This window comes from Staurois parvus, unplaced genomic scaffold (assembly GCF_062004578.1).
Source record: "Staurois parvus isolate SC_StPar_1 unplaced genomic scaffold, SC_StPar_1.0 ptg002076l, whole genome shotgun sequence".
In the NCBI taxonomy this organism is placed as follows: Eukaryota; Metazoa; Chordata; class Amphibia; order Anura; family Ranidae; genus Staurois; species Staurois parvus.
The window spans coordinates 20,895-44,721 of NW_028319872.1; the positions used below are offsets into that span (position 1 = coordinate 20,895).

A 23,827-nucleotide genomic window follows, 5' to 3' on the forward strand; every position below is an offset into this window, starting at 1 on the left:
GCTTTTATTTACTTGCGCAAAACCTTTATCCCAAAAGGAAAAATAATTGTTTGCTGTAACTGCTTATAAAGTGTTAGCTGGAGTTTGGCCTCAATTTGTTAGATGTACTAGCAGATTTAGATACACTAACACTCCCTTCCCCCCAGATTAACAATGCTGCTGTCCAATGGTGACCCTGTGCTCCTTCACCCAGAGTGGAGGCACTTTAATACAGGAGGTGTGTTACTGGCTAACTGAAAATAAAGGGAAAAGGCAAAAAGAGAAAACTAATGCAGTAATACATCTAAGGATTGGTAAGCTTCAATATGACATTTTTGGATTTGGGTTGAATACTGCTTTAAAGATAACTTTTAGGTGAAATAAAACGTTAAACATCTCTTGTCTACAATATTGGATATGTGTTTTTTGAAGTAGTAACATAGGAAGAAACAAAGAGTGAAATTTAATAGACACTTTCTACATCTGCTGGGATGGACCAGTAAAGGTTTCCATTTATTAAAGAAGACAGCGTGATTCAATGATGCGAGAATGACTTCTCCACATTACTGGAATATTGTAGATAAATGGATGGAAAAAAACAGCATTGTCTGAGATGGAAAGAACCGAAGATGAAAATCCAGAACACGTCACGTAGGTTCTGAAGATGTCCTGATAAAAAGCAGCAGCAGGTAGGTAAGTGGTTTGTTTCCACGACACGAGGTGGGGCTCTCCTATTAGTTCAGCTTACTGACAAGTGTCGGGAGGGGGAGGGCATTAAGGTTTACAGCGTTGGACAAATCGCGGGTACAGGCACACGTCTCGGATGTGGTGTCTGTTCAGGATCCAGGTAAGGAACCTCTCCAACCCCAAACCATAGCCGCCATGAGGACACGTGCCGTATTTACGCTGTGGGAGAAAGAGGAATGGTTATTACAGCATAGCACATGACCCCCAAAGTTACATCGAGTTTATTGTACGCCTAAAGCCTTGGGGGAGAAATACGCTATAAAAGATGTGTTCGGATATTATGGTAGGGTCATGTTGAGCCCCACCTTCCAGGACCATTAAACTTGGCGTACAATATTACTTGTGCCACTTAATACTGTTTAGGCTCCACCTAATTCACCTAAATGTAGTATATGTCCAGTACAGGGTATGTCCGGTCAGCCCCCACTCTGTCTGCCTTTAGAAAATCTTTAAAAACGCACTTATTCAGGGAAGCCTACCCCACCTCCACCTAAGAACTGGACTTGAATCACCTCCACCAAATCATACCCCACAGCTATCACCTTTTGTATCACCTCCCCCTTCCTTTAGATTGTAAGCTCCACGAGCCGGGCCCTCATATTCCTTCTGTACTGAAATGTAATTGTACCGTCTCCCTTATATTGTAAAGAGCTGAACAAACTGTTGGCGCTATATAAATCCTGTATAATAATAATAGCACAGTGGCTAAATGGTTAGCACTTCCGCCTGGCAGTACTATGGTTGTTGGTTCGTATCCCAACCACGGCACCACCTGCCTGGAGCTTGCATGTTCTCCCTGTGCCTGTGTTTGTTTCCTCTGGGTACTCTGGTTTCCTCCCACACTCCAAAGACATGCTGGGAGGTTAATTGGCTCCTGTCTAAATTGTCCCTAGTCTGTGTATGTATGAATGTGAGTTAGGGACCTTAGATTGTACACCCCTTGAGGGTTAGGGACTGATGTGAATGTACAAAATATATTTAGTGCTGCGTAAATTGACAGCGCTATATAAGTACCTGTGATAAATAAATAAATAAATAATAATTGAGACATGAACCTGTGACCTGTGTAAAGGATGACTTCACCTTTTGTGACATGTTACACCCGTATTCAGGGTGTAACATGTAACAAGTTACAGAAGTCCCCACCAGCTTCCGTTGTGACAGCGCACTGAAGATCCTCTCCCCGCACCCTCTGTCACAAGTGAAAAGAAACACGCTTGTGTGGGGCTTCTCCCTCCCAGACACATCATTCATTCACAGACATCTGTGAATGAATAAACTACAAGCACCAAAATCCTTAGCGGCTGTCAGCTTGTAGATCTCAATGAACTAGCAGGGAGCTGTTGAGCTAGGTAGTTCATTGAAGCTTCCTGCCGTTGTGTAACTGTCTGCTCATGCCAGGTACAAGTAGCTCACACTGGACAGTCTGAAGGAGCCTGAGATTGCACCCTCAATCTTCTGATCTCGAGTGCAATGTTTTACAGGCTCCTAGTAAAAAAAAAAAAAATAATAATAATAAATGCACAATTTTATTATTTTTAATTAATTAATTTTTTTTACAAAAGATGAACTTATCCTTTAGCCTGGGTTCATATCAGTGCGATGCGGTCAATCCCATGTGATTCACATAGGAACCGCACCGCATTCCTGCACAAATCACATGCGATTTGTGTGCGGTGCGATAGGAGCCCTACATCTTGTATGGCTCTATTCACACCGCACCAAAAACATGCAGGACACTTTTTTGATCCGCACTAGAATCGGATCGCATGGGTAGTTACACCTATACGATCCGATTCTGCACATCGCACTGCGTTTTGTGGACTGCTTTCAGGGTGTTGTTAACATACACACCTGCAGCGGTTCACATGGTGCGATTCTGATGTGGTGCGGAATTCGCACTGAAAACGCTGAAAATTCCGCACCGCATCAGTGTGAACCAGGGCTAATATGTACTCATCACATCAATGATGTTCTGGCGTGCTGGGTGACAGCTATGCCTGTCATCCCACACTCTTCCTCCAGCTAAATTGGCAATGCTGCTACTAGAACCTGTAACCATATGATGACAGACATGTCTACTGTACAGAAGGCTTAAAACAAACTATTTAGCCAAAATTCATGGCCACCCTCCTAAATGACTGAATTCAGGTGTTTCCAGGGAAGGGTGCTGTTACGCACACAAAGCCATTTTATTCAATACTGCACTTCTAACCTTCCACACAGTTTCCATGACTGTGCCCCCTTGTGCACAAAGTCAGGTCTATAAAGACATGGTTTGAGGAGTTTGGTGTGGAGAAACTCCTGCACAGATCCCTGCCCTCAGACCTACTGAACTCCTTTTGGATGAATTGGAACACTGCTTGTGCGCCATAATTTTCTCATCCAACATCTTTACCTGACCTCACAAATACGCAGACCCTCCATTCTTGTGGAGAACCTCCCCAGAGGAGTGGAGGCTATTATAGCTGAAAAGAGATGGGGGTAGGGGGACAACTCAATATGAATGCCCATGGTTCTGCTGGGATGTCCAACAAGCTCATACAAAGTGTGACGGTCTGGTGTCCACAAACTTTTGGGCACTTAGGGCTCATTCATACGTGTTGCACTGCTTACAATAAGTGATCGCTGGTGGTGTGCATTGTGAAAGGCGGTGTCATGCTATGTTACAAAACAAACCTCGCACAGTTTACTTTTTTTTATCCCTTTTTAACATTATTAAAATCTCTCAAAAAGACATTTCATTCCAATCTACCGTGTTTCCCTGAAAATAAGACACTGTCTTATATTTTTTTTTGGCTCAATAAAACACACTAGGTCTTATTTTCAGGGTAGGTCTTATTTTTTAATGCACAGTTTGGACAGAGAGTGCAGAGGTGAGCTGCAGGCAGTTGTGGATGAGGGTTACTATAGAGAGGGCCAGATGATGACAGTTGTGAGCTGCAGTCAGGTGTTGCAGGGGTGAATTGACAGGTGAGTCTCAAACAGGGGTACAGAGATGAGCCACAGACAGGGTGAAGGGGTGAGTTGCAGATGGGGATGCAGAGGTGAGCTGTGGCTGGGGGCTACAGGGGCAAGCTTTGGACAGGAGGTGCAGAGCTGAGCTGTGGCCGGGGGTTTGCAAAAGTGGGTTGAAACTCAGCTCACTTCTGCACCCCCCCCCCCCCCCCAGCCGCAGCTCACCTATGCACCATGTCTGCAACTCACCTGTAAATATACCTCTGCAACATCTGACTGCAGCTCACCTTTGCACATCCCCCCCTCCACTGCCCTCATACGGTAGCTAGCTTTACAAGACACAGCTGTCAACAGCCGGCCCCTCTCTATAGTAACTCCTGTTTTAGGTCCTATCTTTCCACACAGTGCACCAAGTGCACTTACTCACCGCTCGCCTCTTCCCCACTGGCCGGTGATCACCCCTGGGGCATCGGCTTCCATGCATTAGGCTGCAGGATGAGATGCCCCGCCCCTAAACACACTGCATACTGCACAGATATCTGTTCCTTCCCTGCCCCACAGTAAGTACAGAGGTAGGGAAGTTCTGTGGGAGTGGATGGTGCTGTCACTTACAAGAGGGATTGTCACTTGCAAGCACAAAAGCTGCGTTTCTTTTTTTATAAGAGACAGTAGATATTGATGTGCACAGGGCCAGTGCCGGAGGTGGCGGAACAGCATTCTGCCACGTTCTGGCTGGGAAAAAATCCCTGATCACAACTAGGTCTTATTTTCAGGGTGGGTCTTATATTTTAACAATTCCCAAAAGTAGTACTGGGTCTTATTTTCGGGGAAACAGGGTATGCATCACATAACAAGTGGTGAACTGTGCTACTTAAAAATACAGACATGCTACATTTTATGCAATGCACACCCTGCAACTGTATGGCGTGGACAGTGATCTATACAGATCAACACAGCTTAATGCACCTGGTGTGAATGAGCCCCTTTGTTATATCAAAACACCTTATGCGTATCACGGCCAGATGCACGACCTATTACACCTACTTCCCTTTTTAAAAAGTGGTTGTAAAGGCTGAAGTTTTTTTTAACCTTCATGCATTCTATGCATGAAGGTAAAAAAAAAAAACCTTTGTGTGCTGCTCCCCGCACAGCCCCCTATTACTTACTTGAGCCTCATTTCAATCCAGTATTCTCCCGGCTCTCTCTCTCCTTATTGGCTGAAACACAGCAGTGAGAGCCAATGGCAATCACAGTCAGTGAGGCATGAGCGGGGGGCAGGGCTGAGCCGTGCTCTGTGTGCCTTATAGACATACAGAGGCGGTTCGGGAGGGAGCAAGCACGAGTGGCTCCAGAGCAACTGGCTTGCTATGGGGGCACTCAGCAGCGTGGATGGGACACGAGCGCTGGCAGGGGACCCAAGAAGAGGAGGATCAGAGCCTGCTCTCTGCAAAACCAGACCAGGTAAGTATCACAAGTTTGTTGTTATTTTTTTAAACCAAGCCTTAATATCACTTTAACAGACGTGTGATTGGTCCTGTTTTAGTAGCTATAATATGTTAAATACATTTAAATGTGTTGTCATACCTGGTCAGTATACCAGTAATAGGGTGTAGAATCAATTCCTTCTCTCTTGTACCCTTCCAGTAGCTCCTCGCTATCCCAGATACGCATGGAGCCTCCAACAATTTCACCAACATTTGGCATAAGAACATCCACCTTTAAAAAAGTAAAAAAATAAATAAATAAAAAATTGTGCATTAGATTAAAAGAAACCTCTACTGGGAGAAAAATGCTGGCTGCCATGTCTGACTTTCCTGTTAAATGATAGCTGCCTGGCTGCCATGCTGAACCATAAGCATGGAGCAAGTGAAATCAGAACATTTGATCTGCTTACTTGGCAAAGCATCCACAACAAGAAAGTTTCATCCAAATGGTTGTCTACTGTAAAGTTGTAATATATTGGGCTGTAGATATGGATTGCAGCCCATATATACATGAATTTAACCGGTGAAGTAAAAAAATTGGTCATTTGATGACTGTATGGGTCAGTTTATCTAGTCCTTGTAAGACTATTTTTAATATCTGAAACATTATCCAACGTGTTGGTCAGGTGACTAAACTTCTAATCTATAATACAGCATGTGCATTTTTAACACATCTTAGCTCTTTTATCATGCCGAGGCAACTCAATCAATTATGCAAAGTAACCTTCCAGCATTTTCCTTGCTCTTGCTGTCCCTGGAAAGCTGCACTGGTATTGTAAATTAATCTTTACTTCCACTTCACATCTGCCAAGGAAATGAGGCTTTTACTTGATACACAAATATCTTTTATATGAAACATAAGGATTGTTTTCTCCCCATTAGATTCCAAGCCCATTGTGCTACCATGAAGGTAATCTACAATGTTTATACACACATTGGGGGGCATTTAATTACATTTGTCTTGCAGCAGGGCAATTCTAAACAAGAGCAATGAGAGAGATTATGGGAGAGGTTACAGCTTGATTCATTAAAGCTGAACTCCAAGCATGGATTTCATTACATCGTTACACTGGTCCAGCTTGAACCATTGAAAGTATGCATATGTCATACCTATGGGACCGCTGTGGAAGTGGAGAATCGCTGTAGTATTCACCATTACCACAGTGGTTGCTGCTGTCTTCCAGGTCCTTTGCATAGCGGCTTCCCTGCTGCATAGTAACCACAGGGGATCAGTTGCTCTGCATGTGCGCCATTCACAGAACGTATTGCATTTTTCTAAATGAATGCATGGCATTTTCTGACCTCGTCCAATCAGAGAACACTTGGCATTCATTGAGAAAAATGTAGTAACTGCGATAATTGCTTTTGGAAAGATCAGAAGGACATTTTAGTCTAAATACCTGAGCACGTCTGTATCTGCATTAACCATTAAAATTGCATTTTCCCGTTTAAGAATGAAAGACAGCACATAGCTGGACTTACAGATTCAGTGAGACGGCGATCTTCAGCACAGCGCTGCATGTAGAAAGATTTGATCTCAGCTGGGAAGCGGCACAGCAGGATTGGCTCATTAATGCTGTCAGTCATAAATCTCTCTGGAGCCTCCGGAATATCCTAATGTTATAAAAAAAAAAAAGACCATATAAACTATACACTAAATAATGATTAACTCCACGCTCCTCTTTTCAAAATTTCTGTGCCTGCAGTTACTAAATGGGAACAGTTTCAGGTTTAATCAATTTCTTATCACAATGAGCAAATGCTCTTCTTCCATTTCCTCTGATACAATCAATAGAGAACTTACTAACAACAGTAGCTCCTAAAACCTACATGGCCTGAAGAATTGTCAGCATCCAACTCACTTCCCTGAACTGTTGAGTGTCTGCAGCCAGTGGATGGCACCACAATAGGTAGCAAGGGATTCATAAATGTGGTTGGTGTCAGTTGGTCAAGTGCTTGGAGTATCAGTGCAGTGTTAGTGCAGTATTAGTGCATGAGTAGATGTGGAAGGATTGAAGCAAGGCTTATCGAGAGAAGAACTGACTATATCCTGTAGAGGCTCCTGAAGTATCCACTGCATCTAATAACACAAATGTCTGTCTAACTAAGATTTAAAGTGTATGTATAACCAAAACTTTGTTTTTTATATGGAGTAGAGAAGGGTTAAAATTTGTCAGTTTATTTAAAACAGAGTTCCACTCCTCCCCCCCCCCTCCACAGACATATTTGGCACCTCTATGGGGGAGTGGATACCCATTTTTTGACAGGTGCCCACTCCCACTTTCGGCTCAGTTCGCAGCGGCGAAGTGAGCTGGAAGTTCAGCCCCCCTCCTTCCTTCCGCAGTCTCCTGGGAACCTTCACAGGTCCCAGAAGACTGCTGAACCAATCAGAATGGGCGATGCAACTTGCGCAGTGGGCACCTGGCTGTAAAGCCACAAGCTGTCACAGCCTGGTGCTCGCAGTTGTGATGCTGGTGCGAGAAGGAGAGAATGGATGGCGTGGGGGAGTACATCGCTGAACCCTGGGACAGGTGAGTGTGTGTATTAAAATCAGCAGCTACAGTTTTTGTAGCTGCTGACTATTAATAACCACAAACCTGACTTTTTGCAGGTAAAAAAAAAAAAGTGCAATTATTTATTACTCTGCAGCCTGTAAAGCATTGCACCTGCAATCTGCTGATCATGGGTACAATGTCAGGATCCTGCAGACAGTCAACTTTCTACTTGTACCTCCTTTACGGGCAAACAGCTGCTGAAGTCCAGGAAGAATGAGTAGACTACCACCGCACTCAGCAGTGCCCTTGCAGTTGATTGAGAACTACAAGACGTATGCCACAATGGCAGATATTAGTTGTAGTTCATTCATTCACAGGATATCCATAATGAATGATGCAGCCATGTGGGCGGAGCCCTGCACAGCCATGCTACTCCTAAAAAGTGACAGCGGGTGCAGGGAGAAGCGGGGGAGAAGATGCAGGAGCTGAAGCATGTTACATGTGCTACCCTAAAACAAGTGGAACATGTTACAAAAGGTGAACTTATCCTTTAATGACATGCCAAGAATCAGCAAATATTTTACCTCCCCAAACTCGTAGTAGGTGCCATCATCCTTCTTGACATCATTTTCTTTAAGCCAGGCAATGGCCTCAGGGTAATTCATTCTTTTGAAAGGACGCTTTGGTGGCTTGAATTCCTGCAAAGAATAGATTTGGGAGTTAGAGCTAAGAAAAGTCTGCACGTCACAATACTGTTGGGGGGGTGACAGACATTTGAATACTGGTAAAAAAAAAAAAATTATGTACACACTCACAAAAAAATCTCTATGCATTATGTTTAAAAATAATGGGAGGGTTTATTTTCTGCAATTCAACCTTAAAGCGATACTAAAAAGGTTTGTTTTTTTTTCTTTTAAATAACAAACAAACATACTATGCGATCCCTTCAGAAGAAGTCCGGAAGTGACGAAACGCATCAGTGGATGTGACATCTGACTTAATTGCGCAGAACCGTTAGTGGCGGCGCGGCCATTTTGATTACTGGAAAAACGTGTTTTACATCTCAGGAAGCTGCTGCAGCTGAGTCATGGGAATCTATTACTGATTGTTCAAGTCCCTAATGTAAGATGCTTTAGTAAATGATTTGGTACCTACTATATTATACTACATGGGTTCTTTTCTATCTTATATGAGGATGATGGTGCATTAAAGGTTTACCCTACATAAAGGTATTGAGAGCCTGAAAGTGACTGCTAAAACATCTGAATATCCCTTAAGGCTTGATATTACTCCGTGAGGGTAATTGTATGCATTCTTGCCATATAGAGGTGGTCACGGAGTGTTCACTTTTTGTTTTAATTTATTGTATTTATTTATTTGCTTAATATTGATTTGGTTTATTTAATATAATTTTTAATTTATATTTTATTTTTTGAGTGTACACAATGTCACTATTAGTTTATTTTATAGTGTACACAGAGTGATTTTGCACGATTCACGTTATTCACAGTTGAATCTATTTTGTTTTTGCACAGATTAAAGTATATACTTATTTTGAAGGTATAAACTTATTATTTGAAGGTAATACACTATTTTAGTTTTATATTTTATTGAGGTATTCACGGGTCTGGAGTGATGGAAATATTGAAGTTGGACACACAGGATTGAGAGATTGTGTTGGACTTGGAAATTTATTTTTGGGACTTTTATTTATAATTTTATGGCTTGATTTAATAATTTGAGTTAAAGATAAGAAAAAGGTTGTGAATATTAGTATTTGCTTTCGAGGGTGAAAGTGTGACTTTTTCTTGGTATTAGAAGTTGGGTAGTCACTATGTGAGTTTTATTTAAGTTTATAAGTTGCCGAGTGATTTATTTAATACTATGCTTACCTGCTGTGTGCAGTGGTTTTGCACAAAGCAGCCTCGATCCTCTTCTCGGGTCCCTTGCCGGTGCTCCTGGCTCCTCCTTTCCGTTGGGTGCCCCCATAGTAAGCAGCTTGCTATGGGGGCAGCCGAGCAGGTGTGTTCCCAAGCCGCTGCTCTACATGGAGCTGCGGCTTGGCCCCATCCCCTCTCCTCATTGGTTGACTGGCTATGACTGACAGCAGCGGGAGCCAATCGCTGGATTGCGATGGGGCTCAGGTAAGTATTGAGGGGGATGGAGGCACTGTGGCACACAGGTTTTTTACCTTCATGCACATAATGCATTAAGGTAAAAAACCTTGAGTCTTTACAACCACTTTAATATCAATGTTTAAAAGGAAAAGCTGTTTATGTGCAAAACACCTACCGGATGCAGCTCCATGACCAAAGGCGCCATAGGTGACTTCATCACTCTGTCCACAACATCACACACCAAATCTTCCAGGCGGTTTAGCAAATCTTCAAATGTCATGAAAGGACATTCGGCCTCTATGTGCGTGTATCTAAAATCAAACACAGATAGAAATATAATAAGAGGTCCAATCAGATTATAAAATGAAATGCCAACACAATTCTTGGCAGTTACAATGCAGCAGTTTTAGTGTTGGATAAAGTAAGGAAGGTAAAACCTGTTAAGTATCTATTACTGTCCCTGATGAGGGCCAACAGACAACACAAAAAGCTTACAGCGTTTTTAAACTTTCCTCTAGGTAAAAGAAGAAAAGGGAAGAGGCTTCAACATTGGGGCTAATTCATACCACATGCAGTCCAATGCATTTTTTTCTGCATCAAAAATGCATGGAAAGTAAATTACATGTTTTCCAATGGCATATTCACACCAGTGGGATCAGTTCCAAGGTGTTCCAGAAAAAAAAAAAAAAGTAGAACATGTTGCATTTTTCTTGGACTGGACTGGACCAGATCATGGTAAAATGCATCAAAAAACACACCAGACCCCATTACAGTTGGAAAAAACAAAACAAAAAAAAGCATCTGAAATGCATCAAAAACACACCGAAATGGATCTAAAGCACATCTCTGTGGTGTGAACTGACCCTCAAAGAAGAAACTAGAACGTCCGACCAACCCCACGTTTAGTGCTCTTACTCAGCCAAGTGACGCCTCGTCCGGGACTGTTCAGCACGATAGGATTGTGCAATGCAGAACGTGTCTCCCAGTGCTGGAATACAGGTCTCTAGATACAGCTGTGAAGACTGGGTCAGGTATGCCTCCTCCCCAAAATAGTCCAGCTTGAAAAGAGTGGAGCCGCCCTCGACTTGTGTTTGGACCAAGGTTGGCGGTGTCACCTGTAAACAAAGTCACACAGTTTTGTTGTGTTATAAGTAGAAAATTCTGGGATGTAAAAGGAACTATATAGATCAATCATAATTATGATTATTATTATAATAAAACTTTACCTAAATAAGTGATATACTGCAAAATGTGAACAGTGAAAAGGTTCCAAAGGTGTAATGAGGTTGAATTAAAGTGATATTAAACCCAAAGTGCAATATCATCTAGCTTTTTTAGATGTAAAACTACAAAACCCAAACACTTACATTTCCTCTTCTTGGAAGATCTCTGCTCTGCATTCTTTCCCGCTACACTTCCCTGACTTCCTGTTAGTGTGATCTAATGCATTGAGATGACATTAGGGAGCACAGCACCAGCAACTACGACTCAACTGCCTGCAATGCCCAAACTGTGCATGTGCTGAGCAATGCTCCAAATCGCAATTTCTTTTACACTGCCCATAATGATTATGTATTCCGCAAGCACAGAGAATGTGTCCCCCCCATGTACAGCAACAAACAGCATCTGAAGATGCATTCTTGGGCGGGGGTGCGCACTTTATCCATTTGAGCTCCGGAAGGTTTTACCCCCTTCATGACCAAGCCATTTTTTTATTAGCACTGCGCTACTTTAACTGGCAATTGCGCGGCCATGCAAGGATGTACCCGAACAAAATGGATCTTTTTTTTTTCACACAAATAGAACTTTCTTTTGGTGGTATTTGATCACTCACTGGGATTTAACTTTTTGTGACAAATGAAAAAAGCCTGAAAATTTTGGAAAGAAAAAAAAAAAAAAAGCTATATTTTTTCTACTTTCGGCTATAAAACATATCCAATAAAAGATAAACAAACAATCAAATGTTTAAATACATTTTGGGCAAAATGTATTCTGTTTCATGTCTTTGATATAAAAAAAATCCCCAATAAGCGAATATTGATTGGTTTGCGTCAAAGTTATAGCGTCTAAAAACTAAATAATTATATTACTACATTATACATTTATACTACTAATGGCGGTGATTAGAAACCTAGAAAAGGGACGGCAGAAAAAAGGTCCATTGATTCTACCTTTTTTTTTTTTCTTTTCTTTTTTTAGTTTTTGTTTTAACTTTTTTGTATAGATCTATGCTTGTCCCATGCATGTTTGAAGCTATTTACTGTTGACTGGCTCACTACCTCTGCTGGAAGTCTATTCCGAGCATCAACTACTCTTTCAGTAAAATAATACTTACTGAGATTAGTTTTGAACTTTCCTCCAGTTAGTTTAAGGTCATGTCCCCGTGTTCTTGATTTTGGTTTCCTGTTGAAAATACTGCCCTCCTGAACCTTATTCACCCCCTTGATGTATTTAAAGGTTTCAATCATGTATCCACTTTCCCCTCTTTCCTCCAGACTGTACATTTCAAGTTCCTGAAGTCGCTCTTGATATGTTTTATCTCCCAGACCTTTCACCATTTTTGTTACCCGTCTCTGGACTCGTTCTATCTGATCAATATCTTTTTGTGAGTTCTCCAGAACTGGACACAATATTCCATATGAGGTCTAACTAAAGATCTACTGTATATCGGGGAATCAGGACCTCCTTCCTTCTGCTGGTGACCCCTTTAGTGATGCATCCTAGAATTCTATTTGCTTTCCCCACTGCCTGGCCCCATTGTTTGCTAAATTTGCAATCATTTGAAATAAGTACCCCCAAGTCCTTATCCTTTGTGGTGCTGGCCAACACTTTACCCCCAATGTTGTACACTCTCAAGGGACTCTTTCTCCCTAGGTGCATTATTTTACTTTTAGAAACATAGAACTGCAATTTCCACTTTTTTGATCAACTTCCAGCAATGCCAAATTAGCAACTTATACTGGAACTGCAATATTACGGCGGGCAATCTGACACAAACTAACGCTGGAGGGGAACCAACTGTACCTGATATCACCAGTGACACTAATACAGTGATGATACTAAACACTGTCACTGTACTAATGACACTGGCTGGCAAGGGGTTAACATCTAGGGCAATCAAGTGGTTATATGTGCCTAAAAATGCGTAATGTGTGGAATATGTGCTGCTTTTACTAATAGATCTTTTTGATTCTCTTCCCTGCGAAGCAGGGATTAAAAATAGAGAAATCGTTCCCTCTGTACACAGCCCTGTGTTGATTGGCAGTGCAGGGCTCTGGACTGTGATTGGACACAGAAGATCAGTTGGTCCTGACCATGACATGCTGACAGACTCCCTGCTGTGTACAATCACAGAAGGTGTTGGCGAGGAAAGGCGCACATGCGACCGCTCTAAACCCAGAAGCTGGCAGCGACATACCAGAACGTCACTTTACCTGCACGGGCCGCCCGTCAGCAGCACACTGTGAGTGGGCGGTCCACAAGTGGTTACGGTGGCTACAAATGGCCTCCAGGGAGACCCTAGAAGGCAAAAGGAACCACCCTATAGGCAAAAATGAAGCACACCAAATGTTCAGAGGCTCATTATGCTGCAAAGACTGCACATAAAAAACAGGACAATGATTTAAAGAGTAACTGCACTTTTTTTTTTTTTCTCAACAAAACACATTCCCCCTCTGGGTGATCTATGTACATTGCAAGGATTTTAACAAACTTCTCCAGATTTCTAAATTTTGTTGTTCTGAAGAAATAGCTGTTTGTGGGAATCTGTATGGGAGTGTTTTCATAATTATCAATGAGCTGCTGGACCTGCAAAGCTCAAGGGTCTGCATCCCTTGAAACGTGATTCCCTATTTGGAGCAACTCACCAAAAATGACATTTTTGTTGCAGGGGATGCCTGACATTCGTATCTTAGTGCAGACGTCTGGAAAAACCAGTAAGCCAAATCACACAAACAGGAAATTATGTTTCTGGGGGCGTTCTGTACCCTTTCTGTATACAGAACACCTCCAAGTAGCCACATTGCATTTTACAAAAAATTACAGCGCTGTAGATTGAAAAGGAAAGGTAATTTTCAATAACATTCAATTACAATATGACTTGTGTCAAAATTATAGATATTATTTATGTTTCCCCCCCCACAAAAGTGGAGTTACCCTTTAAAAACTATGCTCCTTTTTTTTTTTTTTTAAGGGTTTCATAACACTTAAAAAAAGGAATATAAGAATCTTAACTCAAAAATGCAAATACTCCCATTATTTATCCAGTCACGTAAATTCCTGTTCAATCATTTGCAGATGTAATTGACATGATTGGATAACTGAAGTGAATACTCTCACAATTTCTTGAGTGAAGATTCTCAACATCTTTAGTAAAATCAAACCACAGAGGTTTACCCTCACTCCAGCAAAATGAGCTGAAGATTCAAAGGGAAAGACTATCATGTAGTTTATACAACAAGTATATCTTAAAATGACAGATTAACTTGCCTCGTAGTAGCCACGGTCAAAGAAGTGACTTCTAAAGCAGTGGATAACCGTGGAACGAACTTTGAAGATTTTGGACATGTTCTCTCCACGAATCATCATATGACGATTGTTCAGCTGGACGTCCACATCAGATTCTTCATTTAGAAGGTTATCAGCTCCTCCGGCAGGGGCTAGACCAATCAACTCCCAGTAATCACAGGCCAGTTCATGTCCTCCTGGGGCCTGTAAAACAGATAAAGACAAGTGTAAAACTAACATGTATACGAAAAGGTCAAACACACAATCCTTACATGTAGGGGAGTAAATGATTTTACAGGGGCTGACTGCAAGTAGGTACTATTAAAGAGTATGTGAACCCTAGATCTATTTTTCAGTAAGTTTGCCTTCATGCCTCAAAGTATACAGTTTTCTTAGGCAAATCATTTTTTGTGAATCTGTTTAGTCTCTTACCTGAGGATCCTGCCAGTAATATCACTTTCTATTGCAGGCAAAGTTAACCAATTCAATACCGGGCAATTTTACACCTTCCTGCCCAGGCCATTTTTCAGGTTTCAGCGCTCTCACTTTGAATGACAATTGCGCGGTCATACAACATTGTACCCAAACTAAATTTTTATCATTTTCTTCACACAACTAGAGCTTTCTTTTGGTGGTATTTAATCACCACTGGGGTTTTTATTTTTTGCTAAATTAACAAAAAAAGACCGAAAATTTTGAAAAAATTGTTTGTTTCGGTTATAAAAGTTTGCAAATAAATAATTGTTCTTCATAAATTTAGGCCGAGATGTATTCTACTACATGTCTTTGGTGAAAATAACCCAAATTAGGATGTATTATTTAGTTTGTAGGAAAGTTATAGAGTTCACAAACTATGGTATAGATCTGAATATTGATCAATCCTGAAGTACTGACAGCCAATCTAATTTCTTGAGGTCCAAGAATGTCAGAACAGTACAGATATCCCCCAAATGACCCCTTTTTGCAGAGTAGACAGTCCGACGTACTTCATAAGAGGCATGGCGAGTTTTTTTGAAGTTGTATTTTTTTTGTCATAATTTTTCAGAAAATTAAAAAATTAAAAAAATTAGTTTCACTATTTTTTTTTTTTTACATATTGTCACCAGTGCAGTACAGCGTCATCATATAACTGTCATGGCGGTGATCAGGGACACTGGTGACAGTATGAAAAAAAATATATATATTTTTTTTTTTTATTAAATTTTTTTTTCTTTTTTTTAAGATTTTTTTTTTCATATTTCACTATGACCAAAGTAGTACAATGTTACCATAGTAACATTGTACTACTTTGGGGAAGTGATCAGTATTTTTTTTTTTTTACATAATTTGCTTACAGCAAAGAATTACTTTGCTATAAGCAAGCATTTACCTGAATGACATCGATTCATTCATGGTTTTTTTTTTTTTTTTGCGCTTAGCTGTGATTTGACCACAGCTAATCACATGACATGTGCATGTGATTAGCTGTGACCATTCACAGCTAGACACTAGTATACAATGGATGGCATGAATGAAGCCATCCATTGTATACAACTGTCATGTGACCTGCTGTGGTACACGGCCAGTGACAGATCGCGCCGCTGCGCCGCTCTGCAGGAGCACAGTCTGCGCATGTGCGGGAGGACGCCATATGGTGTCCACCCAGAACGCTGATGACATTTGCTGCCCGCCATTCGGCCATAGGGCGGGCGGCAAATGGTTAAACCACTTCCTGGCAAGAAGCAACAATATTGCCAGCCTGCCATGTGTGATCCTTCAAATGGCTGTTGGGCTGCCAGGGTTGTTGGTACATCTGAATGAGATTGTACAATCAGAATGTATTGTGTATAGCCTGCTTTAGGCCTACTCATCTTTATCAATTCTCTTTGATTAACCACTTGCTCTCCAGAGGATTTACCCCCTTTCCTGAGCAGGCCATTTGTTGCGATAAGGCGCTGCATTACTTTAACTGACAATTGTGCGGTCATGCAACGCTGTACCCAAATGAAATTTACGTCCTTTTCCCCCCCACAAATGGAGCTTTCTTTCAGTGGCATTTGATCACCTGTGGGTTTTTTACTTTTTTGTGATAGAAAACAAAAACAATTTTGAAAAAACAAAACAAAAAACAATATTTTAGATTTTCTGTTATAAAACCTATCCAGTAAATAGTTTGTTTCTTTTTAAATCAAATTTCATCAAATTTATTCTGCTACATGTCTTTTATTAAAAAAAAAAAAAAAAAAAAAAAAGGAAGACATCCCAATACATGTAAATGAATTGGTTTCCGTGAAAGTTATAGCGTTTACAAATGCCGGCATATATACTGTAATTTTTATTTTTTATACTAGCAATGGTGGTGATTAGCGATTATATTAGTGATTATAGCAGGACTGAGGTGGGCATTCTGACACTGGGTGGGAACTGACTAACTGCCACTGACATCCCCAGTGACACCAATACAGTGATCAGTGCTAATAAAAAGCACTGACACTGGGCAGGAAGGGGTTAACATCTGGGGCAATCAAAGGGTTAACTGTGCTGTGTGTGTTTCACATTATGTGCTGTTTTACAACAGAGACATGCTGCTTTGTATTTCTCTGCTGTGCAGAGAAATACAAAGCAGCATGTCCTTGCTGACAGGAGAGAGAGAGACCTGTGTTGTTTACACACAGGTCTCTCTCCCCTGTCAGCTTTCACAGATGATCACCAAGTGCCGGCGAGGAATCGCCAGCTGGGACCCGGCGATTGACATCTTTAGCTGCTAATGGCGGCGCAGGTAGGGCAGCATGCACTACCAGGAAATGCAAATCACGCATATAAACATGTGATTTTGTGCAGCCCTGCCGCAGTACACTTCTACTATAGGGCGGTGGGCAAGCGGTTAAAGATCTGAGTGGTTAAAATGTATCATCCTGAGGAGTGTGTTTTTTTGTAACTGTCAAGCAATGCTTTCAAATGGACTTTAATAAATAACTTTTGTTTTACATTCTATCTGTGCTGATTGGCTTGTAGTTTCATACCTGTTTTCCCTCTGGTAGCAGGTCCAGGGTCCCATATACAGCAATTGTGCTTTCAGTAGATAGGACAAGTCCATTATAGCACTGGCACTGAAAAGAAAGATATACATTTAAAATGATTGGGTCACACTAACATACATTAAAGTAAGTATAGAAGCAGAGTATGTTATACAAAAGCTCTCTTGAAAGCAAAAGAATAAAAGAATTAACACTGGTAAAGACTGAGGCTAGAAACTCACCAATTTATCGCTAAGGACACACTGAAGGTATCCTGTGCCATCCCGGAGCACCACGAACATTAAAGTCTTGCCTAAGAGAAAGAAAGAAAAGGTGTGAAAATGTATTTTAAACAGAACTTAAAACAGTAAATACACTCTGTGGCCACTTTATTAGGTACATCTGTTCAATTGCTTGGCATCACAAATTTAGGCATCTAACTGTGGTGAAGACGACTTGCTGCAGTTCAAATCGAGCATCAGAATGGGGAAGAAAGGGAATTTAAGTGATTTTGAACATGGCATGGTTGTTGTTGCCAGACGGCTGTTCCAAATATTTCAAAAACTGATCTACTGGGATTTTCAAAAGAGAAAAGATCCAGTGAGCGGCAGTTGTGTGGATGAAAATGCCTTGTTGATGTCAGAGGAGAATGGGCAGACTGGTTCGAGATGATAGAAAGGCAACAGTAGCTCATGTCAATATGGATCAAAATCTCTGAGGAGTGTTTCCAACACCTTACTGAATCTATGCCACGAAGAATTAAGGCAGCTCTGAAGGTAAAAGGCGGTCCAACCTGGTACTAGCAAGGTGTACCTAATAAAGTGGCTGGTGAGTGTTTAATTGTAATTTTGATAAACTTCGTATGCTATTTGGTTTAACCCTCGGTTCACACCGTGCGACTTGTCATGTGCTTTGACAGTTCCAAATCATATGACAAGTGTCACCTTATTGTCAGCCAGGAAACCGTAGAAATTGGTGAGACGAAAACGGAGTTGCTCTGAAAATAGTGCCTGCACAGTGATTTCAGGTGCGACTTGCATAGATATCTGTGCATGTAGCAGGCAGGCAAGTCGCTCCTGAAAACACACAGACCTGTGGCATTGAAATCACACTTTAAGTGAAGTAGTGCGGTTTCAAAGTCGCATTCAGTGTGAACCAGGGCTTCAAGCGATAGTAAACCCACAGTTTAAACATTTACCTACAGGCAGGGCTTGACAAATTTGCTTTGAATCTAGGGAGCCAGTTTGTTTTAAAACTGCTGCCCGAGAAAAAGAGAAAAGAAAAGGAAAAAAAAAGAAAAGAATAGCTAGCTATGTAGGAGGGCCGGGATAACACTTTAAAAGTGTACGTTCACCTTTACAGAAAATTTGTAAGGTGACCTTACACTGGACCCCACGGTCCTGGTCCTGCTGTCCCAGTGTCCCATGATCCCCGCTGTCAGGCACTGGGACGCCACTTCACCAGTCTATGAATTGGAAATCCCTGCGGCTTTCTCTCCTCTACTCGCAGAGTTGACAGGACAGCCTAGATCACGGATGTCAAACTGGCAGCCCTCCAACTGTTGCCAAACTACAAGTCCCATGAGGCATTGCAAGATTGACAGTTACAAGCATGACTCCCAAAGGCAAAGGCATGATGGGACTTGTTTTGCAACAGCTGGAGGGCCGCCAGTTTGACATCCCTGGCCTAGATGGAATCTGATTGGTCAATGCTGTCCATGTTACGGTGCTGACCAATTAGAATGCCTCTTACACTGAGAGGTACAAAGAGGAGAATAAGCGTCAGGAATTTGAAATCCCTGGATCAGTGAAGCAGCGTCCCAGTGCCTGACAGCCAATGGCTAACAAAAGCCCAGGTGCCAGGACGCAATGTCTAGTGTCCATGGCAACCTGGCGCCTGGGATTTGTGGAGTCCTGCCTACAGGTAAGTCTTATCTGTAGTTACTGTGAATATCTCCTATACTCACACCATTTAGAAGATATTTACATCGGCTCCAGCTGACATCGCTGGTGCAAGTACTGTAGCTCTGCATTCACGACAAACTGAGTGTGCCCTGGGACAGTGCATGCTGCGATGGTGTCTCCTGTGCGCATGCGTGGGAAAGACATTATTGTTGCCTGGCCATTCAAACGGTCAGAACAAGACCCCTGAAGGAGGACTGGGCAAAGACGGAAGTGCCAGGGGAGGTGACAGCCCAGAGTTGGAAAGCTCTGTTTTAAAGGTAAGTATATCATAATGTGCTAGTATGCGGTGCACACTAGCAAATCATGCAGGGGGGCCCATTAAAAAAAAAAAAGTGAAGTTTACTACCATACAGAATGGCTTAAAAAGCCAATAAACAAATAGAAAAAAAAAACAACTTTCTTGGTCCATTGCATGAGTGTCATATTATTATTTAAGCCATTTGTATTAGGTGGGTGCGGGGCTGGGAGTAAAGTTTATCTTCCATTTTCCTATTAAATCCTAAAAAAACAGATTCATAATAAAAAAAGAGAAAACATTTTTTTTCACACTTTCTATTCAACTGGATCTCTTGAACATAAGCTCTTAAAATCTACCATTTCCCATATCTCACCCCCTTATTTAGGAATGCATGCCCAGTTATGACCCAGAAAGTTATACGGATGGGAGTTTATAGTAAAACCACCCAAGCAGGTCAGGCTAAAGATCGGGGGTCAAGGCAATAACAGGCCAGAAACAGGAAAGGTGGCGTGCAAAAGCCCTGAAGGAAAATTGGCCAGAACAGAATTGAAAGGAGGTTGCTCCCTCTCAGTGCTGGGACTACGTTGGCTCAGATCCCACAAGCTCTGAAATGAAGTTATAGAGACAGCAAAACAACTTGGCAATATTACAGAACACACTTGGCAGGTCTGAAAATTGACCAAGTACTGTATTTTTTGCTCTATAAGATGCACTTTTTTCTCCCCAAAAAATGGGGGGAAAATGTCTTTGCGTCTTATGGAGCGAATATGGAGCAGACGGCCCGGTATTCCTGCTGCCACCGCAGTGTTAGAATACCGGGCCGGCCGCTTGGCTCTATTGTGCAGCAGAACCCGCTCCTCCATCCTACCTGTTCCTCGGTCCAACGGATGTCTTCTCTCCCTGGTGCCAGCATCTTCAGTGTGGGCACCCAGCTGTGACAGCTTGCGGCTTCACAGCCGGGTGCCCACTGCGCATGTGGGAGAAGCGCTGCGCTTTGTGAATGGCCTCTTAGTCTTGTGGGACCTGTCACATGACTGTCACATGTCCCACAAGACTACAGGGAGGGAGGGGGGGAGGACAACTCCTCAGAAGTGGGAACAGGTACCTGTCAAATTTGGGTACCCGCCCCCGGGGCCCCCTCCCCCAAAGGTCCGCAATCTCTGGTCATCCCCTGTACTGCGTCCGCCGTCTCTGGTCATCCCCTGTACTACGTCCGCCGTCTCTGGTCATCCCCTGTACTACGTCCGCCGTCTCTGGTCATCCCCTGTACTACGTCCGCCGTCTCTGGTCATCCCCTGTACTACGTCCGCCGTCTCTGGTCATCCCCTGTACTACGTCCGCCGTCTCTGGTCATCCCCTGTACTACGTCCGCCGTCTCTGGTCATCCCCTGTACTACGTCCGCCGTCTCTGGTCATCCCCTGTACTACGTCCGCCGTCTCTGGTCATCCCCTGTACTACGTCCGCAGTCTCTGGTCATCCCCTGTACTACGTCCGCAGTCTCTGGTCATCCCCTGTACTACGTCCGCAGTCTCTGGTCATCCCCTGTACTACGTCCGCAGTCTCTGGTCATCCCCTGTACTACGTCCGCAGTCTCTGGTCATCCCCTGTACTACGTCCGCAGTCTCTGGTCATCCCCTGTACAACGTCCGCAGTCTCTGGTCATCCCCTGTACAATGTCCGCAGTCTCTGGTCATCCCCTGTACTACGTCCGCAGTCTCTGGTCATCCCCTGTACTACGTCCGCAGTCTCTGGTCATCCCCTGTACTACGTCCGCAGTCTCTGGTCATCCCCTGTACTACGTCCGCAGTCTCTGGTCATCCCCTGTACTACGTCCGCAGTCTCTGGTCATCCCCTGTACTACGTCCGCAGTCTCTGGTCATCCCCTGTACTACGTCCGCAGTCTCTGGTCATCCCCTGTACTACGTCCGCAGTCTCTGGTCATCCCCTGTACTACGTCCGCAGTCTCTGATCATCCCCTGTACTACGTCCGCAGTCTCTGGTCATCCCCTGTACTACGTCCGCAGTCTCTGGTCATCCCCTGTACTACGTCCGCAGTCTCTGGTCATCCCCTGTACTACGTCCGCAGTCTCTGGTCATCCCCTGTACTACGTCCGCAGTCTCTGGTCATCCCCTGTACTACGTCCGCAGTCTCTGGTCATCCCCTGTACTACGTCCGCAGTCTCTGGTCATCCCCTGTACTACATCCGCAGTCTCTGGTCATCTCCTGTACTACGTCCGCAGTCTCTGGTCATCCCCTGTACTGTGTCCGCAGTCTCTGGTCATCTCCTGTACTACGTCCGCAGTCCATTGGTTCAGAATTTTTTTTTTCTTGTTTTCCTCTTCTAAAATCTAGGTGTGTCTTATGGAGCGAAAAATACGGTATATTTAAAACTGGCTATGGAAATGGACATGTATACCTTGCCTACGCAGTCTATGGACCCAGCCAAAGACTTTTACTCTCTGACCACGATAAGCTTCCAACTCTCGAATCTTCAACTGTAATACAAATGAAGTAATTGTGTTGGAAAAAAAAAATACCAGAAGACAGACAATGAAACAATATAAACTATTTATATATTTTCTAGGAACACCACATTTGGGTTTAGCCCTGCCAGAAAACACTCTTCCTGTCCTAGGATGACAACTCTCTGTACTAGATCTATGAGCAATTAGCATCAACACCTTAGAACTGGAACTGCTAACACAGGGGGAAGATGTTCTCTAGCCCTAATATACTTCCCGATAATGCTGGAGAAAAGAGTGCAGAAGGCATAGGACAGAGCTAGATTCCTGGCAGTATCAACAGATATTTATTTGCATGAACAAAAAACACTATATACAGTATCCCCCAGAAGGGAGTACACCCCTCACATTTTTGTATATATTTGATTCTACTTTTTCATGTGACAACACTGAAGAAATGACACTTTGCTACAATGCCATTAATGTCTAAACCGCTGGCAACAAAAGTGAGTACACCCCTAAGTGACAATGTCCCAATTGGGCCCAAAGTGTCAATATTTTCTGTGGCCACCATTATTTTCCAGCATTGCCTTAACCCTCTTGGGCATGGAGTTCACCAGAGCTTCACAGGTTGCCACTGGAGTCCTCTTCCGCTCCTTTTTTTTTTCAGATCCTCAGAGTTCTTTGCCATGAGGTGCCATGTTGAACTTCCAGTGACCAGTATGAGAGAATGAGAGCGATAACACCAAATTTAACACACCTGCTCCCCATTCACACCTGAGACCTTGTAACACTAACGAGTCACAGCTAATTGGGCCATGGCCAATTTGGACATGGTCACTTAGGGGTGGACTCACTTTTGTTGCCAGCGGTTTAGACATTAATGGCTGTGTTGAGTTATTTTGAGGGAACAACAAATTTACATGTTATACAAGCTGTACACTCACTACGTCACATTGTAGCAAAGTGTCATTTTTTCAGTGTTGTCACATGAAAAGATAGAATAAAATATATACAAAAATGTGAGGGGTGTACTCACTTCTGGGGGATACTGTACATTCAACAGACTACAAAGGGAGCAAATAAAATCATTCTTATGACGTGGCCCAAATCTAAACTGTGCAAAAACCAAACCAGTGTAATGGAAAAAAACAGAGCAGTGCTGGGACATAAGGCGATTTACATCTGCGCCAACAGCAGTTTTTTTCTCCAAAGCTCAAACAAGATTGTTACCCGACTATGCCGTGTACTGGGAGTATTGGGACCACAAGACTGGCTGAACAAAATAAAATATTGTACCCATGTCTCTAGCGGTCTGCCTGGAGTTCCACTTTATCTGCAGTGGAGCAGTACAGGGACTTCCATTACTGACCTGTACTTCTGAAAATACTAGTTCCCTGGCTGTACTGATCCTCCTTGCTCATTCCATCTCACCTTCTCAGTACTGAAGCCAGAGACAGTCAGCATTTACAGAAGGAGGTCAGCAATGGCAGTCTCCACATTTCTCTCAGTACGTCCACCTTAAAGTCATTCTAAAGGCTGAAGGTTTTTTAACCCCATCATGCATTCCATGCACAAAGGTTTTTTTCCCCCCTTCATGCATTCCATGCGCAAAGGTTTTTTTCCCCCCTTCATGCATTCCATGCACAAAGGTTAAAAAACTTCAATGTGCAGCCCCCCTCCCACCCCTCAATACTCACCTGAGCCTGAATCTGATCCAGCGATGTGAACAAGAGCAGAAGCTCATCTGGGTCTCTGCGGCCTCATTGGCTGAGACACAGCAGAAGGAGCCATTGAGAAGTGAGTGGGGGAGGGGCTAAGCCACGCCTCAGACACACAAAGGCAGCTCAGGAGCAAGCACACACACGAGTGCCCCCAG

At 42.9% G+C, this 23,827-nt stretch overlaps 1 protein-coding gene across 1 annotated transcript in view; it reads right to left on the reverse strand.

Moving 5' to 3' along the window:
• Nucleotides 1–463: 463 nt before the first annotated feature.
• The window catches only part of NARS1 (asparaginyl-tRNA synthetase 1), a 34,629-nt gene continuing 11,265 nt past the window's right edge, over nucleotides 464–23,827 (reverse strand). The window contains exons 5-14 of the mRNA XM_089664862.1: nucleotides 21,903–21,981; nucleotides 17,525–17,595; nucleotides 17,289–17,375; nucleotides 14,269–14,490; nucleotides 10,696–10,895; nucleotides 9,956–10,091; nucleotides 8,248–8,361; nucleotides 6,651–6,782; nucleotides 5,269–5,400; nucleotides 464–885 (exon numbers count right to left, since the gene is read on the reverse strand). Coding sequence (XP_089520988.1) covers nucleotides 754–885; nucleotides 5,269–5,400; nucleotides 6,651–6,782; nucleotides 8,248–8,361; nucleotides 9,956–10,091; nucleotides 10,696–10,895; nucleotides 14,269–14,490; nucleotides 17,289–17,375; nucleotides 17,525–17,595; nucleotides 21,903–21,981 — 1,305 coding nt within the window. The 3' untranslated portion in view covers nucleotides 464–753. The remainder of the gene's footprint in view (nucleotides 886–5,268; nucleotides 5,401–6,650; nucleotides 6,783–8,247; nucleotides 8,362–9,955; nucleotides 10,092–10,695; nucleotides 10,896–14,268; nucleotides 14,491–17,288; nucleotides 17,376–17,524; nucleotides 17,596–21,902; nucleotides 21,982–23,827) is intronic.